Raw genomic sequence first — 20278 nt, 5'->3', positions numbered from 1 at the left:
GCCCTTTCATCAACCTTTCCATGCATACATGTAACTATCTGCACATTTGTTCATCGTACATAGATTCAAACTGTCTCCATAGATGTATTTCACTGGTTTCTTCATGCATGCATTCAAACTGTCTATAAGTTTGTCAATCTTGGACTGATTCAGACCATTCTTGCTAAACATTCATTAAGATTTGCTTGCAAAAGATTCACAATTGTTTAGCTTGTTTGCTAGATATCTAACATGATCGGTCAATTCCTGCAACTGCCTTGAATGTAGAAAGATTCACAATTGTTTAGCTTGTTTGCTAGATATCTAACATGATCTGTCAATTCCTGCAACTCTAATGTATATCAATAGAATCCCTTGGTTTAAATGATAACACATTGTCTTGCCAATAATCTCAGTTCAATTTTGAGAGGGATTGCTATACTTATGAACTTTCTTGCAAAGATCAACTTGCTGAACACTTTTTTTTCTTGCATAGAAACAAGAAAATCAAGAATAGAGTGAATTTTACGATAAAGATCATTTACTGATTTAAACTTTTTCTCCAATCTTGCTCTAAACACTTAAGTTCTTCACTCTACACTATTTCTTGATAATCTTTATGGATTTTCCTCATAATCTTTGCTGATTCAAGGAACTCTACACAGCTACATAACATAAACTTCAAGAAATTGCACAGACTTCAATGAATTCCATAACCCAATGTCTCATGATCATAGAAATTCCTCTCAAATAAAACATGGGAGAGCTAGCCATAACCTAATGTCTCATGAGACAGTGTGAGATACAACAACCACAACTCCCACAAGAGTGCAAGCGGAAGGAGTGAACTCGTTTTTCCAAACCACATGCATAGATGCTTTCACTACTATGTTTCACATTGGGAATAACCCCTTGGAAGGGAAGTTTTTTATCATGCCTGTAGTTCTTCTTGGACGAGGATGGATGGGCATAATTTGATTGGGACTCAAGAACTACTACCTTATGAGTAGCCTTGGGATATCGGTAATCATTCTGATGTGACCAACGAGGAGCCCATGTAGTACTTCTTGGACGAGGGGATGAAGAGCATTAGCTTTGATATGTTGAGGCCATAGACTCTCATGTGGACTTTTGCCACCAATATGTGCGTTTCATTATGCTAGTGCATCTCACGCATTACACTTTCACACCTGTGCGTTTCACGCCAGTGCGTCTCACGCGTTACACTTTCACGCCAGTGCTTCTCACATGTTACACTTTCGTACTACCTGTGCGTTTCATGCCAGTGCATCTCACACGTAACACTTTCACACCAGTGCATCTCATGCGAGTGCATCTCACACGTAACACTTTCACACCAGTGCGTCTCACGCATAACATTTTCATGCCAGTGCATCCCACACGAATAACAATTCACGCAAGTGCATTTCATGCCTGTGCATTTCACGGACAAATTCTTGCACCTTCACGGCCTCACCTTTCATATCCTACACATCCATGATCTCCTTGGTGCGCTGCTTCTGCTCGCTCCCGAACGGTTCCGGAGTAATGTTGGGGCCTAAAGCTGAAGCCAAGATATCCATACCCGAGAAAGTAGAGAGGTAAGTTTACTCGTTTGTTTTGAGAGATCAGGAGGACTTGTGAGGTTTTAATGCAAAGATGGCAGGTAACCTATGCTCACCCAACACATTTTTGTAGTCCTTTCTTGAGTTCATAAAGAAAGGAAGTTGCTGAAATGAGACCCTTTGAAGATCATTTGCTGTCTGGATGTATACTCACTTAGTTTTAGAGGTTTTTTGTTTCATTTCCTTTTCAGTTTTCCATGACTCAGTACATCCATGGTACCATGCATAAAATATCTATACCTAGAATATGATAGGAATTCCTCTTTTTGCTTTATTAAAATTATGCATAAAAATAAGATTTATCTTTTTTCTGGAAAATTTTACCATAGCTTCGCTGCAATTATTGAGAATGTTCAATTTTCTATTTTAAAATGAATACTTATAGTAATGGGAATATGATAGGAACTCTTCTATTGTCAGCCTCTCTCTCTCTCTCTCTCTCTCTCTCTCTCTCTCTCTCACACACACACACACACACACACACACACACACTTTTAAATAGATTTACACACATATATATAATTTTAATTAATTGAATTTGGATCTAGTTGAAATAGGAGAGAGGAGAGATAAAAATATCTCATTATTTTTTAGTTTAAAACTCCTCCACACATGTGAAATCGGCATCTCCTTCATGAGGGGAGATCCCCACACCGAGGTGTCAAAAATGCATCATTTCTTCTAAACATCTCTTCTTTTTTAACTAATAAAACCAATGCAAAATATTGTAGTGAGAGCTCCGATGATGCATGTGGTTTGCAACGTGTTCACTCCTTCCACCTAAACTTTTATGGGAGTCGATGATGCTAGGGCTAGCCATAACCCAATGTCTCATGATCATAGAAATTGCTCTCAAATAAAACATGGGAGAGCTAGCCATAACCTAATGTCTCATGAGACAATGAGAGATACAACAAGCATCATCGACTCTGTCTCACCATTAGTCATGTCCAGACAAGCCTCCTGCTCATCATCACCCACTTAAGGGGTTTATAAAGATAGCCCCAAAAGCTAGGCTTAGCTTTTGTGTTATATATATATATGTATATATATTAATATATATATATATATATATATATATATTCTAGGTTCTTTTTAAAAAAAACACCTTTGAAACCTTGGAGGAGGGGTTTTAAAAATTAAACTCCAAAAAAAAAAACGAAAGCTCTAAAAAAACGTGGGCTTTCCTTGTTTTTTTTCTTTCCTCCTTGATTAACCGACGACGTGCTGTCTGCAGACGTCATCTGCTGCCGTCGTCGGATGTGCCGACGGCACCTGTGTGTGTCACACGTGCTGCTGTCGGCCAGTGCTGCCTGCGCCAGCCTGCGTGGGCCTGGGCATCATGGGGCAACGTGGCCCTGGGCCTGGCCTGACGCCTACGTGGGCCTGGCTTGGGCACCGGCCCAGGCACCAGCCCGCCTGGCCTAGGCAGGCCTTAGGCGCCTTCAGTTGACGGTAGCCCATCGCCAGCAACACCCGCGAGTGCCTCCTTCTCATAAAAGTGCTCTCTCTCACTCATTCAACGAAAAGCAACATGCTTTTTTTAAAGCCAAGGTATCCATACCCGAGAAAGTAGAGAGGGTAGTGGTCAATAGAGCGATGGAGTTCTGCAAAGCTTGCATCTGGGCTGCAATTTGTGCCTAATGTTCCGTCGAAGAAGCTTTGAGAGCTACTTTAAACTTTTGGAAATCTGATTTTGACACAAAATTGTCAAAAAGATCGGCATCGGTACCTTCCGTAGTAGCCGGCAAGCCTTCGCATTCCACAAGGGGCTCCAACTCTGATTCTTGGGTCAACATCGTGAAGAGGATACTTGGAGAGAAAATTCGATCTTTGCACAATGAAAGTGCAAGGGAACTTGAGATCTTGAGAGCTTGAAAACTTGAGGGTCAGAACTTGTTTTATCCTCACTAAGTGACGTACTAGAACTTGTTTCATCTTCTGAACTTCTTTTTTATCGTCAGTTTTTCATTATGTTTGCCCATGTGACAAGATTAAATTTTCTTTTGGGCTTTTGTATCCTGTGTCGCACATATAGGTTTTGTGGTTTGTGTGGTGGCTTTTGATGTGGATTCTTTTGCATCATGTGTAGCTTTTGGCTCTTTTGGGTTTATGTCCTCCACAGGCTCCTTTTCCCTATCCTTTAATTCAACCTTGGTTTCAATAGTTTGCTGTCTCTTGTTTTTCTTAGGTTTAAAAGCTTTTGTTTTCTCTTTTGGTTTTTACTTTAAAGCATGTTCTTCTACCCATGTTAAGGTATTGTCTTTTGCGTTCTTTTTTATTATTTCTCGTGCCCTTAGCTTATAAGCATGTAAGCATATTCAAGGGTACCATGGACAATTGCCCGTTTTGTACACTTAAGATGTTGAGAGTTGTATTTTATGAGAAAAGTTGCATTGAAGCAACTCGTCTTGGACAATCTTAGAACATGTGATCAATGCCAAATTGTTTTCACACATGGGTTATAAAGTGTCAGTGACTATGGGCATTGAAGCATTCCAAATAGAAATACTAAAGTATTTGATTAAATGCCTCTTGAGTGGTTTCTACCCTTTGGACTGTTTATGTTTGGTGCACGGGAGATGGAGGTTTTGAGTCAATTGTTGATGAATTAGGACACTTTTTAGTATCATGATCAAAGGATTTATAATATATGTAGTATAGAAAAACAGGTGCCTTGTATGCACAATGGGGATTGGGATGGTCATAATGATTGCACTGAACACAAGGCATTTCACTCCTCACTTGTAGAGGCATTAAGGATGGTTGGTTTTGAAGGAGCTCATCTTCTCTTAGAGATGTTGATTGAAAGCTTTTAAGCAAGGATGCATAAAATTCAGGGAATGACAATTCTGAGATCAATCTTTCTTTTTCCATTGCTTCACTTGGTTTAGATGAGGGACACCTCGTAGCATGATCATCTTCCAGCATGTTGTCATCTAAACGTAGTACTGCTTCACTTGGTTTAGATGAGGGAAACCTCGTAGCATGATCATCTTCCAGCATGTTGTCATCTAAACATAGTACTGCTTCTTTACAACATTGATCGAATGTTTCTGGGTTGGATACAATGATCAAGCTGTGTAAGCTGTTTTTCGTTAAGCCCATCATGAAACATCTCTTCAATTGAAAATCGTTTAATTTTTCCCATGACTCACATCATGCATCCAAGAGTTTTATCCATAGGATAAAGTCTCTAATAGATTCATTTGGTTTACGCTCAATTGGATAGAGTTCTTTTGTTGCACTCCACCTATCACCTTGTCTTGAAAAGCCATGGATAAAGGCTATTTTCAAGGTTTTGAAGTTGGTCTTGATTGCCGGTACAATGTGATAAACCATCAACTAGCCTTTCCCTCTAAACATAGGTCCAACGCATGTACCTTGGTGGGACAGTTGGGATTTTCAAAGGCTTCACATCTCTGTTCAAACATTTGTATGAATTAAACAAGATCCGTTGTTCTGTCGTAGATTGTGGAAATTTGTACGGTCGTATTTCTGTACGAGTCACTGAGGTCGTATGTGAGTGCTCTTGATGTGGTAGGACTCAATCAGTCCCCTTGGGCAACCCTCCTTTCCTAGACTAGTCAGTATATCTAAGGTGTCATCATCCAAAGGTTGAAAAGGGTTGGTACCTATAAGATTGGTGGGAATGTTAGGTAAGGGACCAAAGCCCGGTGGGATCAGTGGGGACAGGGACTGTAAAACTCGATGACACGCTTGTTATAGGCATGGCCAATGGTATTGGGAGGTGCATTTGGGGCATAGATCTCAATGGCTTAAAGATGTCAGCCATTGGGTTCAATCCCTGGTAATCCCTCTATCGTTGCCATGTTTGATTTTGCCTATTTGCTCCTTTAATGAGCAAGCACACGTTTTTTTTCCTTCTTTTTTCTTCTCTTTTTTTGGCTTTTTATATTTTCTCACAACCCATTATAGCCTCAAGAAGCATGGCGTACTCTTTGTTGGGTCAAACGAGTGTCCGTGTGCGCTAATTAGCTTAGGCGCTCTACGCACGTGAATGACCTCTGAGATATTTTTTCCAAAAAAAGTACATGCTAGTAACTTCCCAAATGGAAGAGGAGGTCCTAAAACCTATTTTCCATCACTGTCTCAAGACGATAAAAACTTTCAAGAAGTGTTTCCCTGTTTCGCAACACGTTTTTTAGGGTGTTCCAAAAAGAATTTTGAAAAACTTTGTATGAGAGAGTTGTAGTATTTTTGGAGTATTACAACTTTGTCTCCCTGAGTCGTTCGTGATTTTGTCATTTAGATCTTTGAAAAGTAGCCCGAGTATGGTTCGAAGTCGTTTTCGCACTTTTTTGTGATTTTTCATACTTTTTTGGTTAAATTTTTACCTCGATTTTCGGGTTGAATTTTGAGGCTGCATGGTCGAAGGCCAAAATGATCGATTTTGACTTCGAATGGCCACAATCAAAGTTGAAGAGCTCGATGTCAGCTTTCCAATGAGCCCTAGAGCGCCTTCATTGAATTTACAGTTTATGAGCTTTTATTATTATTATTATTATTATTTTTGGGCGTGAACCTTCTTTCATGCCGTGAAACCGGACTTCACGAGAAAATTAAATTTGATTTTTTTTGCGTGAACCTTAGGGTTTCACGCCATGAAACCGGACTTCATGGAAAAATTAAATTTGATTTGATTTTCTTTTTGGCATGAACGAAGCTTCTTTGACACCGTGAAACCGGAATTCATGGGAAAATTAATTAATTTTTTTTGGGCATGAATCTTCTTTCACGCCGTGAAACCGGACATCACAGGAAAATTAGTTTTTTTTTTTGGAGTCTAGTGGGGAATACGAATTTCCTTGTTTGGGAGGAATAATTTTTAAATTTAAAATTAAGAAGATATGGGCATTTTCCCAAAAAGATAAGTAGGAATCACAAAAGTCAACCTTTTTATGACACCCTTTACACCCTTCAGAAATGACCCCCAAAAAGGACAATTTGACAACTCATGAGCATCTACTCATTTAATGCTTATTTAGCCTTAATGAGTTATGTAAAAAAGTGATTAAGAATTAATCAAAGATTAATTCTTTTCCTAATCGTTTCCTCTTTTACACTAATCAAGGACTCTAATTAACCACTAATCCCTAATTAATTCACACAATTGAACACATCATTGGATAGAGCAAGGGAATGCTAATCTATGTACATCAATAATGTGTAAATTAATCTAAAATAGGAGATTAATTAGATTCTTAATTTTGGTCTCCTCTTTTAAGGTAAAATTAAGCAAAGAGAGTCAAATTCCTCCAGTTGATGTAATTAGGTGTTTTGATGCATCTAGATGCTCTCAAAATTAAGCAAAGAGAGTCCAATTCCTCGCTCTTGCTTATAAGTTCCCCATTCATTTTCTAGTGCATTGCACTCTACATGATGGGTTGTACAGCTACTTCAAAAAATAACTTGTTTACCTTAGCTATACATTGTATGTATCTGAGAGCCACCAAATACTAACTTCTAATATGTTGCTTAGAACAAAATTTTGAGGACACAAACAACTTCAAAAGGCAAATAAAACTATACGACACTTGCTCAAAAATCTCCTCGATTGTCGAGCATGTATTCATAGCTTATGGAATAAAAAAACTACCTGAACAGTGTGTGCACACAGATTCACAAAAATGCATAAGAGCCATGCTCTGATACCACTATTGGATCGGCACACGTACACACCTAAGAAATCAAATAGATCAACATGCATAGAGTAGAAGAGATAGAGAAGAAGACATGGAAGCTTGAACACGAAGAATTGTGTCGAACTGAGATATCTCAATAGTCCCAACATGTGATCTATATAAGAGTACAAAACCCTAAAAAAATAAGAGTACAAAACCCAAAAAAATAAGAGTACAACATGTGATCTATATAAGAGTACAAAACCCTAAAAAAATAAGGTGTCCTTTCACACCAGATATATAGGGGGGAAACCCAATGGGAGACAAGTGCCCCTGCTGGTAAGCCCCGTATTCATACTAGAACTGCCAAATAATAACATAAACTTTGATGGTTAATTTATGTTTGTGCCCTTCGTATACGTGCAAAAGTCCCAAAACCGGGTGAACCACCATCAAAAATCAATTATGATCTGATCCTCGACATCAATGTGGGAATTATTGAAATTATAGAAAGTGACTACAAACTATACAAATTGCATTATGTAGCATATATAGAATGTAACTACTTGTAGCATCTATGGAATACTCAATGTATCATTTATATATTCAGTTGATTTCTATAGCCTTTATAGAAACATAACCAACTATGGTCCAAGTAATTACTTGTAGCATTCATGTGAAAACAATAAAAATTATGATAAGTAATTACATTAAATTTAATACAAGCCTTCCATTAAAAATTGATACAAATAGTGCAAGGTTAACCAAAGCATCCATGTGGTAATAATCTATGTATATATAAAGGAGAATATAGGGTAAAAAATAAAGTTGGATAAAAGATGAAAGTGCTTGGGAGATCAAAAAGAAAAAAAATCTACCACACTATTATACATCCACCTTTTAATGCACAGCAGACTCTTGAGTCCCTCTCTTTCTATTATGAAATATAAAGTCATCATCGTCGTCTCTTTCTCTCAAATCATTCACACACACACACACACACACACAATGGGCTAAAACAAAGTAAGTATTGCATTTTCACATTATAGGTGTGCAAGTTTATAGAAGTTTTTTGGGAGATATCTACATCAATAAAGGCTCGCGCGCGCTCTCTCTCTCTCTCTCTCATATGTGTGTGTGTGTGTTCATGTGCATGTTTTAGGTGAAAAATGTACCGAAGTAATGAAGTCTTCCTCCTACATAGGCATACACCTATCAATATTACAAAGCAATAGACACGGTACATAGCATGTTGCTTATCCTCTAACAATTTCTCTGTGCATATTGATGTAGTGGCCATGTTTTTCGGGTGATAGAATTACTCTTTAAGTGTGTGCATTTGTGTGTGTGTGTGTGCTAGTGGGATAGAGAGAGCAAGGATTGAATATATTGTGTGATTAAGAGAGAGAGAGAGAGAGATCATGAAGAACATGTAAGGCTGAGTGTAGAAAGAATTGTGTACAAGGGGGAGAGAGAGAGAGAGAGATGAATAGATGAAGAACTCCAAAGGGGAGGTAGAGAGAGAGAGAGAGAGAGAGAGAGAGAGAGAGAGAGAGAGAGAGAGAGAGAGAGAGAGAGAGAGAGAGAGCATAGAAAAATAATGGAAGGAGGTGGTACAGACAAATATGCAACACACACACACACACACATAGAGAGAGAGAGAGAGAGAGAAGGGAGGGAGGGAGGGAGGGAGGGAGGCTAGGGCACCTGCACTACACAAAAAACTGCTTGAAAAATATTGTCCAAAGTGAGAGAGAGAGAGAGAAGCAAAAATAGGAAGGACTCCCAAACGCACACATATAAAGTTTTTTTTCTTTCTCTCTCCTCTCTCAAATGCACACACGAACATATGCATATATAGAAACACACACACACACACACACATACACAAATATTGTCTCTCTTTTTTCTCTTTCACATACACAAATACACAAACTCTTTTTTTCTCTTTCACATACACAAATACACAAACTCTTTTCTCACTCTCCCTCTGTCAAACACACACGCCCCCATGACCAAGAGAGGTATAAAGGCCTCAACACCAAAGACCAATGTAGATGAACAAACACGGAAGAGGGAGGTTTGGAAGGATGCATGGGTTGTTCAGCTCATTCACATTTTGGGCTCAATGCACTATGAGTTTGGAAAAACTCCAAAGCAAGGGGTTGATCTATAGTTTAAAGTTGCCACTCAACTTGTAGGGCTATTCCCAAAGTGTGACAGAGACTCTGAAAGTTGCAGAAAGAGATGGGGTCATGTGTATGCAGACTACAAGAAGGACAAGGCCCATAATTTGATCTTTGGAAATGATCGTAAGGTAACATGTCAATGGTTTGATATCATTGATGAATGAGTACATGCACAATCGGCTAAACGTGGTTAGCTACACCCATGCTTCAGTTGTGGGTGGTAACACCGATGGCCTAATTGGGAAAGTAGACGAAGATAGGGTACACTGTCCTTTATCAAAACAGAAGCGCCAAAGAGCAATGTCCCCAATCTACGACCATGAAAAGATCGGAAGATTGAGGATTCCCTTGTCGTCATGGCCAGCACGGCCAAAGTCATGACAGATCAACACAAAGACTCTCTTGCGGATCGCAAGGTAGTAGAAGCCGAAAAGTTGCAAATGCTTGGCTAGCTTACTTCAGCTGTGACTGGCCTTTTGCTCCTCGATTGCAACGGTCTAACACTAACTATCGAAAGGCAATTAGCATGTATGTGTGGGTTTACACCGTCTAGCTACCAGATCAAACTTACAAGTAATAGCAGATTTGTATAGGGTTTCCACGTCTTCATGCCAGAAGATCATTCTGGAGTTCTGTGATGCAATCTCCACACTAGGTCTTCATGACCTGTACATTGAACGGCCTTCTTTAAATAGGATGCGTATCATGGCTGAAGGATTTCAGGCAATACATGGCATTCCGTTTGTCATTGGTGCAGTGGATGGTAGCCATGTTCCAATTATTGCCCCTCATGTGCACCATGAGGACTACTTTGATTGGAAGGGGTTTCATTCTATAATTTTGCAGATGACCATTGCTTCTAACTGCTTGGTTTGGGATTATGACATTGGTTGGGCAGGTTCTATGCATGATTGGAATGTATTCCAAAGAAGTGATCTAGGACAGAGGTATGAATCAAACAGCTTAGGCAATTATTGTTTACTTAATGATTGTCCTTACCCTGCAAGGTTTTGGATGCTTCCTCCATTTAAAAGAAGTAAAGATGGATTATCCCCTGAGCGGTATTGTAGAATGTGCTAAAGATGGTTAGCACTGTTTGGTCCTTCATAACATGTGCATTGTGCATGGAGATTCATTTGATGAGGGTTGGGTTGGAGAGGCACAAGCAGAGGTGGAGAGAGCAAACAATGATGCATTGGCTTTGGATCCAATAATTCAGATTGGGCTGCAAGTGGGGGGTCTTGCTAAGGTTACAGCTTTGGTGCAGACCGAGACCTCATCGGTTGTGCAGAGAGCACAATCATCAGAAACAGCACCGTCTGATTCATCCTAGGTTGGGGGCGCACAAAGGAGAGACAATCTTGCTAGAGTTATGTTTAAAGAGAGAGAGATGACAAATGTGAGAATTGTATTTGATGATCATGACTCGGCTGATGAGTGACAATAGTGAGTAGGAGATGCAATAGTGCTTGGATGTTATGACTTTGGACACAATGTTGGTATTTTGTTTATCTCTAAGACATCATATTTTGTAAGCTATCTAAAATACCTCCCAAACATTAGGCGGATTATTTTATTAGCATGTTTATTTGGTTTTTAAATCTCATATGACTACTGATTCTCATTCTTTTTTGTAGATGGGAGGAGGGGAAGGGTAAGATAAATCTAGTTCATCCCCTCCGCTCCTCTCGAACAGAGCAAGGTGTAGCCACAATAACTGTGGTGGTGGGGTTCGAGTCCCCAACTCTCTAGGCATGCATTGACTCAGGCTCTTTACATGTTGCATGTATACGCAGGTTAACAGACTGGTAGAGATGCACGTTGCGTAAAGGGCGGACGCCTATGCATAGGCAATCACTTTTTTAATAAACGCAAGCATGGGCAGTTGGTGTATAATGAGATAACGCCCATTCAAGAGTGCACAAGGCACTTTTGGAGTGCCCACATGTGACACCCTTGGCGGTCTGTAAATACCCTAAAAGACAGAAAGTTCTTTTTTATCCCAAGCGAATGCGGGTAAGCAGGCTTTTTCATGATTAGCGTGCTCTGCTCGCTGTGTGTGTGTGTGTGTATGTGTACGGAAGGCTGCTATTGTTTTCCTGTTGTAAAACCGCAGAGAAGGCATGGAAGATTTGCAAAGGTCCATTGATGAAGAGTATGCCAGGCTCAAGGAACGAATACCTTCTCCTGATTTCACCGATGAGTTCGAAAGGCAGACTTATACATTTACCATGGCGCCCGCTCTCGCGATGGCTGTAAAAGGCAACGCACCACCCACAGTGTTTGGGGAATTCCTTCATGCAGTTCATAGAGTGATGCCTGAATTGTCGGGGGTGCCTGACGAAGGGAAGTGGTTGGAAATCTTCAAACAGTGTGTTGCTGGGAAGCAGGCGGCTGTTGTCGATGTGAAGAAGCAGCAGCAGCAGGAGGACCAGCTGTGTCAAGAATTCGAAGGAGAGTACCAAGATCCTGCCGGCAGTATTCTTTCATATTTTCTTGACTACATAGATCAATGCTACACAAGTTGGTCCGAGAACAGCAAGACTTGGTATGCCCCCTGCACGGCCATTGTGCAGTCAAGTGGTTGGGGGAAATCGAGAGCAGTCCGAGAGATTGCTTTGGCTCCTAACCAAGTAATGGTTTTTTACTTTAGCTTGATGGACCCTAAACACGCCGGGTACCCCAAGTCTGACCCAGATATTCTCCGGCACTTCAGGAACACCAGAAAGGTTGAGCATGCATATGCACTTTTCCGTGCATGTTTTGATTGGTTGTCTGAGCAGGGCACTTTCCCGAGCAAGGAGGATCTGTTCAGAGATCATCAGATGAAGCATTATCATCGTATACTTCCAAAGATTCGGACTCAACCAGAATGCAGCAAGAAATGTATGATAGACGCATGTAAGGAAGCAATGGCTAGACACGCCACATCTCTCAGAAGCAACGGTGTTTGCTTTTTGTTTGTCTTGGATGAAGCTCGAACCCTTCTGCAGCCTCCTGAAGCTGACATGGGAGGGGAGTTCCAAGGAGAACTTCCATTTATCCTTTTCAGGAGAGCATCCGCAGATTTGCCAACAACGGGGCGATCATTTGTGCTTTTTATTGACACCACATCAAGGGTGTCAAATTTCACGCCTGCATCCAGGTATGATCCTAGTCTCAGAGTTCTTTCGGGTTGTGTGTAACGTACCTATACCAAGAATTTCCATATTTGATCGTCCAGGTATGATCCCAGTCTCAAAGTTGTTCGAGGTCTGAGGAATCTCTTCGCACCGTTTTCAAGACTTCCAACATTTGATCTCATCTCTGCATCCACGTCCTCCATAAGCTTAGACACCATCGCTTCCCCACAAATTTGGTTCAGACAGGGCAGGCCACTTTGGGCTGCCAAAAATTTTTCCGAAGAAGAGTGGGTGAGAGAGATTCTGCACTTGGCGCAGACCAAGCTTCTTGGGGGTGTTCTGATAAATTCAGAAGAAGGTCATAACCTATTACGGTCCCCGCACATGTCATTGGTGCTTTTGGGCCGTCGCATAGGAGTGGACGTCTGTCCTCAATCTTCAGCTGCGCGGGATCTTGTGGCTTCGCACATGAGTGCATGCTTGCATGTTTCGGCATCGAGGGAATATGTGCTCTGCACTTCTCTGCCTGAGCCTGCCTTAAATGAAGCAGCTGCAATTGCTTTAAGGAGAAACAGAGAGTTGATGCAGCAGCAACTACGTCAATTGAATTCGTTGTTGCTGAATGGCATTGCATCTGCTGGGGAAAGGGGAGAGCTGGTTGCAAGGTTTTTGCTGATCCATGCCATGGATAGTCTGCAACAAGGAGATTCTCCTACCAAACCTGTGTTCTTGGAAAATTTGTTGAAGGCTTTTGTACCTAATTTTAAGGAATTCCCACCTGAATTAGAGTATTTGAACAAAGCAAAAGTCTTCTTCAATGCATTCCATCGCTTCTTTGGGAAGCCTTCAGTTCGAGATGCAAGAAGATTTGTAAAGAAAGGTGCTGCAATGATTTGTGCTCCGATGCAAGAGGCATTCGATCTGTACATTCTATATGTAACGCCTGATGATAAAGGAGAGTATAATGTTGACAATGATAATTGTATTGGATGCCTGGGAGTGCAAGTCAAAAATTGGAAGAATGTCCGTGGGATTTCTGCAACTGTGGATCACATGCGTGCTTATCAGAGGAAAATAGCTGTAGCAGGTGCAGATGAGGTCCTGCCGGCTGTGTTGATGGTGCTACATCTGGGAGTAGATAGTACAACACAAAACAAAGAAGATGAAAAAAGGAAAAGAGAAAAAGGAAAGAAAGCACATGATGAAGGTGGGGGTGAAAGCAAATCTCCAATGATGAAGGAGGTTTTTGTTTTAGAGGGCCTCGACATGGTTTCCGTCCCGGAGGATTTACATGAGATCATACAAGCCCTACTTTGTCAATCGCCGGATCCCATTACCATCATGCATGCAGAAAAGGAAGCAGAAAAAAGGAATCCAGCATATAGGCAAATGGTGACAGACAAAGACACAGTGAGAGAAACAAAAGCACTGCAAAGCATATTATCTGCTGTTTATCCAGAGGTCAAGGTTGACAAGCCAGGGCCATCTTCAAAGGTTGAGATTAGAGCATATGGCATTGTGTTGGACAACCCTCCCGGGATTACCCCTCCTGTGCCGTTGTATGGCAGGGATGGGGGCTTAATGAATCCCCCCTCCCCTCCGACCAAAAGGGTGAGTGGAAGGAACTCCCCTTTGACCAAAAGGGTGAGTGGAAGGAAGCGCCGCCAGGGTGAGTGACAAGCCAGGGCCATCTTCAAAGGTTAAGATTAGAGGATGTGGCATTGTGTTGGGCAAGAGCGGAAAGAAGCGCCGCCACTACATTTTTGGAATGTTGTCAGATGAATGTTGGCATTTTACAATATGCTAATGTATCTGTATGAAATTTACAGTTGTGACATATGTTTTTGGTTTACGCTTGTATATTGATATGTCTTTGCATCTCATTTGGGGGGTGAGAGAGGGACTATCAAGTTTGTAACTTTGTGAATCTGACATACAGGACCCAGAAATGTGCAGAGCATGGGAAAGTAGAGCTTATTAAGCATAGAGCATATTTTGCGAAGTTTGTCAAAGCTGTGCATGCATCAACTATTCTCCATGGTTGGTTAGCTGCTTTTGATCTGGCCATTGATAAGAGTTGTGGAGTGTAGATGGAGATGCCACTCACCTGTAGGGTACAGTTGGGCAGACATGCTCGAAAAGTGAATTGCTACAGAAAAAACTTATATGGTTTTTGCGTGTCTGATCCTTCAATTTGATGCTATGTATTCACTGATTCAAATTCCTCAATCAAGTCAACTAATGTCTTGAATGGATTCCTAAGTTTCTGAGAATTGCATGAAATCAGGTATCTTACTTGCATTGATGAGGAGTGCTCCCCGGTCGTAAGGAAAGTGGAAATGGGTGCAACATAATATAGTGGAGTTCAAGCCATTAGACCTACCCAAGGAGCTCATAATAGAATGGTAGTGGTAAAATGATGAGCTCATGCTAGTAGGCCTACCCTAAGGAGTTCATGATAGAACATTTTTTTGGGAATCATTCCTAGTTATACTCTACATAGTGTATTCCCACATCAGTTTGCCTGAGATAATAAAAAAAGTTTTCTTTGTCTTGCATCCTCAATTTATGCTATATTTGGTATCAAAGTGTGAGCTTTTTCTATTTTCATTGGATGCTACCTAATTATCCTTAGGTACTCAGATGAAGAGAGAGAGAGAGAGAGAGAGAGAGAGAGAGAGAGAGAAAATGAAGAGGCCAAAAATCAAGATTTGAACTTGAGTAGACTAGTCTTCTTTTTTGTGAGCTTTGGACGTCTCTGTGACTTTTGAATACGGACTTAAAGGTTTTTTTGGGGTTTCTTGTATGAAGGCTTGCTATGAAGATTTTGAGAGTCATATAGATAAAGCATTGCAAGAAGAGAATATGACATTTTTCTAAGAAATTCCAAGGTATCTATGCCTTGGACCAAGAAAAAGAGCATGTATATGCATCCTTGACAAACGAGATTTTGATCACACTAGATTTTTTTTTTCTTTGCATCATTCAACCACATTGAAGGAGGGAAGCAACCAGCCAAAGAGAACATTGCTTGAGAACAAATTGTAGAGAGTAAAGAGAAGACATTGTAAATGTAGAAAAATGAAGGCTAAAGACTTTTTCTAGCCGTACTAACAATTGACTGCATAATGATAAGGGTCGTTGCAAAGAAAATTGGCTGCTGTCCTAAGCTTTCCTGGGAAATGTGGTAAACTAGGTGTCTTCATGCAGCTTATCAGATGAAACGAATGGTGGAAGTTACACACTTACACACTTACACAGTTACACAAGTCAACAACTCCTCTTCTACAAACAAAACATGTGGAGTGGCACTAGTAAAAGCATGTATACACCTAGATGAATCCAAGAACATGCTTGAATTCACCTTATAAGAAAGTGCAAGTTATAAACTCATGGTAGTCATCCACAAGACTATATAACTATTAGCAGCTCCATTATGCATAGTATGGACTAGAGACTATGACATCCTCAATATCATCATCAACGCTGCCCAATAGTGGGTGTAGAACTTGGTATCAATATATGCTCCCATACACACACACCCCTCGTGTGCACGTGCACATACACACACACACACACACAAGAGCATACATTCATGTGAAGGTATGTGTGTTGAGTTTCTATCAGAGCTTTGGAGATGCAGGGAAACTCAGAGGCTCTGGATATGCTCATTGTTTCTTGAAAAGAGCATAGGAAAGTGATTGCTTCATTATGAAACCAGGCATATGTTCATTAGCCTACCATCACAGCGGTTGCAACTATGAGAAGGCAATGAATAGATCACACTTCGTTAATTACCCACAAAAGTAGCTAGGATCAACTCCAAGGTGAGGGATGGAGCAAGCAGCTACTAACGATTGAAATGAAACTAGAAAAAAACCGCAGAGAAGGCATGGAAGATTTGCAAAGGTTCATTGATGAAGAGTATGCCAGGCTCAAGGAACGAATACCTTCTCCTGATTTCACCGATGCCAGAGAAAGGCATGCTTATACATTGGCCATGGCAGCCGCTCTCACGCAGGCTGTACAAAGCAACACACCACCCACATTGTTTGGGGAATTCGTTGATGCAATGACTCTTGTATGTTGAAGATATATGGCTTATGGTTATGCACTTGTGTATTGGGGACATTCTAGTAGTATGGGATGCTAGAATATGTCATGTATGCAAGCTACATATAGGTGGTGTTCTTGCAGCATGGGCTGCTAGAATACATCTCATGTGAGGGAACATCGTCCCAAGAGATATTTGTCAACCACACAGATAGATTCAGTTTCTATCATGAGTGAAGACTTTTAGTTGCGAACATCTGATTAGGTGTGGAGAGCATTTGGTTCATGCCTTCAAGGAGCTTTGGGAGGAAAAGTTCTTCATTAACACAAAGTAAGGCGAGGAGATGGGTCACATAGTATCAAAGGATGGGATCATAATGGATCCAACAAAGGTAGATGCCATAAAAAATTGGCTAGAGTTGAAAGCCGTTCATAATGTGCGGAGTTTTCCAAGATATGCTCTTATTACCGGCATTTTGTCCGAAGATTTGTTGGATCTTACACAAAGAAAAAAGTGGTTTTTCCATGGGGACATACACAACAGAAAGCCTTCAAGATCTTGAAAGAGAATCTAACTATAAGACCAATTTTAGTGATATCAGACCTTAAGAAGCCCTTTGAGGTTTATTGTGATGCTTCGGGAGACTACATTGGAGCAACTTTACAACAAAAAGGACGTGTTATAGAATATGAGAGCAGGCACATGTTATAGAATATGAGAGCAGGCAACTCCTTTCCCCAAAAAGGAGTGCTTTCATCTAAGGAGCTTTTGATTGTCCATACATCAGGCAAGTAGACCACAACACCCGAGATTCATGCTATCTCACAGGCCTATTATCAAGATTTAGAATTTATGCGAGAAGCTTATGTTGGTGATGAGGACTTTGGTGAGATTTATTCTCAATTGTAGCATAGTCACATTATGGATCATTATGCTCTTCAGGATGAATTTTTGATGATGGATTGACGACTTTGTGTCACCGAGGACTTACGACAAAAAGTCATGCAGGAGTCAGTGGCAGGACATAGGGGTATTATTGCTACTATAGAGCTCGTGGTGGAGAGGTACTTCTATTGGACTTCATTATGAAAGGATGTGCATGTTAGTATACTCAATGCCCACCTTTCAACCTTGTCCTACTTTGGTTTTGTGTTGCACACTTGTAAAGCCCCCATTATGAGGAGAAGCCTATCGTGCATGTGACTATGGGGGGAATTGTAGAGCGGTTCTCTCTACCGTGCAATATAGTCCTCATAGAGTACTACCGATCAACAAATGTATTGAGAAACACAATGTCAATCCGAGGACTTGACCCGATTAGTGCATGAAGGCTTATCCCTTGCGGGAGAGCTCACATACACGAACCACCACTTGACGATTCAACCATTCAATCACCTCAATCAATCTCTCAATCCCTTAAACCCACTACACTAATCAAGAGAACAAGCAATGCATGGCAATCTCTTAATCCCATTCAAACATTGATTAAATCTTAGCTTTTCCTAATGTCAGTAAACCCATAAGCGTGCATCTACTAATCCACAAGCTTAAGCAAGCATAGAATGTAACATTCACAAACCCACAAGCTCATAGAGAGAGTCTATCCATGAATAACTCATTGCCAATGAAGTGGGCAAGAGCTTACATCAATGGAGACTACACACACACACACTACAAGCATGCATCATACACAAGAGAAAGAAAGAAGCATTCAACTAATCATAGATTAATCTACTTCAATGATGCTAAAACAGATTAAGAGAATGAAGTGGAGCTATACTCATTGGAGCTTGATGCTCATTAGAGTACAATAGAGAGAGAGTTAGAGAGTTGCCATAGCTTGAGAGCTCAAGAGTTTCACTCAATAGCTTATGAGAATGGCCAAAAACGTCCACTTTCTTTAGCTAACATCTCTTTTATAGAGATGTCACTAACCCTAACCCTAGGCCTCTTTCACACATGGGCGGACAACCCTATAAGTGAGCCTTGCTTAATACACTTAGAACTCTTCCAAAAGACCGAACTCGGCCTATGAGACAAATCGGTGTACCTGTATGGGGTATCCTCTGTCATCCCAAATGTGCGTTTGTCTTGATGCATTGCTGATGTGCGCGATTGCTTCTCTTTGCTCTTTGTAGGCATTGCATGTCTCCCCCCTTCCTAATTTGTGTGCACGGTAGGTGGACTATTGGGGCGTGTTTGTATGCTCTTGTTTAACTGAGATCTCTGCAAAATGTCTTATTAACAAACAAGAAAAGAAAAGAATAAAATTTGTTATTAGTGCCAATCACCGAATATAGCCGAGGGGAAAAACCCAATGGGAGAAAAGTGCCCTGGCTTGTTGATCTTATTGTGGTGTTGATGAGCTTACCCTTGCACTGGCGGTGGATCCGTGTCCACTTATGCTGGAAAGATGGTATCAATCACTTCAGGATGCAAGGACAACCCTGTACAAGAGCCGACCTCTGGAGAAGGTGGTAGAGGAAGGAGTGCTTCCTCGCTAAAATATGGCATTGGTTCTATGGGAAGGTTAAGCAGACAATTTCGATTTTGGAATTGCTCAATATCGGTGCTCATAGTGATCCAAAATTGATATGTTGAGGCTAGGGGAAGAAGGGCTTGCAAGATAGGTGGTTGCAAGTCATTTATGCATGTATCCCTCCATTGTTGTGCTTGAACCTCCTCAGGTAATCTACGTTGATTTGGTCCTCGGTCTGGTACTCTCACATCAAGAAGGTTATGGCGTTGGGGTGTAATTTCCACAATTTGTTTCATTAAGCTCGTGCCGTATCATCAAAAGTAAGAGCGGCATAGCCAGCAAATGTGTGAAGCTTCTCCTAATACGAGTCGTGTACACTCTTGACAATGTGGAAATGGATGATGCTGTTGATAGAATAAAGTGACAAAGTGATGCCCAGAGCAATTTTCACCTAAGGGAGCATAAAAGTACCTAGAATGAGTTTGAACTGTAAGGTCAACAGAGAAGCCTTGCGACGCTCCTTGGCTTTTGCAACTCTAGCTTTAGCTTCTTCTTGAGCCTGACGTTTAAGTAGGTCATGTGCTTCTTTCCGTGTGTGGGCACAGCATGCATTTGTTGAAACATGGCTTCAGTTAATGGTTCATTGTATTTCTTGAGACGACTTCCATTAATGAAGTTAGGCATTTGCTCACCTTCTAGTGTCTCTAAATGCACTACACCACTTGGAGTAAGCTCATTAATCACAAACGGTCGTAGGCCACGTTTCTTGAGCTTTCTCTTATGCTTCTTAAGTGTGTACAAGAGCACAAGGTCGCCTTTTTTGAATCGGCCAGTTGTTACATTTCGATCATACCATTGCTTTTGTCTCCTCTTCTCAGCATATATCCCCATTACCCGCCAATAAGCGGGTCTCATCAAGCTTTTCTAATTCATCAATGCGTTGAGAAAGCTCATGACTAGTCCAGTCCAATTGTTTAGCAACTCGTAGAGTAGGTACAAGAAATTCAATGGGAAGAATTGCATCTAGCCCAAAAGTAAGATCAAATGGGGTTGTGCCCACAGATGTTTTATAGGCTGTTCTATATGCCCAAAGAACTGAGTGCAACTTTTGCTCCCAATCAGTCCTATGTCCCTCAACAATCTTTATGACTGCTGTGCAGAGAATCTTGTTTTAGTACTCTCAGC

The 20278-nt window shown here is 40.9% G+C and overlaps 1 protein-coding gene across 1 annotated transcript; it reads left to right on the top strand.

Moving 5' to 3' along the window:
* The first annotated feature begins 11352 nt into the window (after window positions 1-11352).
* Window positions 11353-14392, top strand: LOC147612859 (uncharacterized). The gene is made up of 2 exons (XM_086782138.1): window positions 11353-12583; window positions 12662-14392. The coding sequence occupies exons 1-2, from the start codon at window positions 11562-11564 to the stop codon at window positions 14235-14237; spliced, it is 2598 nt and encodes an 865-aa protein (XP_086638264.1). The 5' UTR covers window positions 11353-11561; the 3' UTR covers window positions 14238-14392.
* Window positions 14393-20278: the final 5886 nt, after the last annotated feature.

Source organism: Cibotium barometz, chromosome 44, assembly GCF_041138505.1.
Source record: "Cibotium barometz isolate CiBa-2024 chromosome 44, ASM4113850v1, whole genome shotgun sequence".
Classification (NCBI taxonomy): domain Eukaryota; kingdom Viridiplantae; phylum Streptophyta; class Polypodiopsida; order Cyatheales; family Cibotiaceae; genus Cibotium; species Cibotium barometz.
Note: the sequence above shows the minus strand (reverse complement) of the source record. Positions and strands in the feature narration are given on the sequence as shown.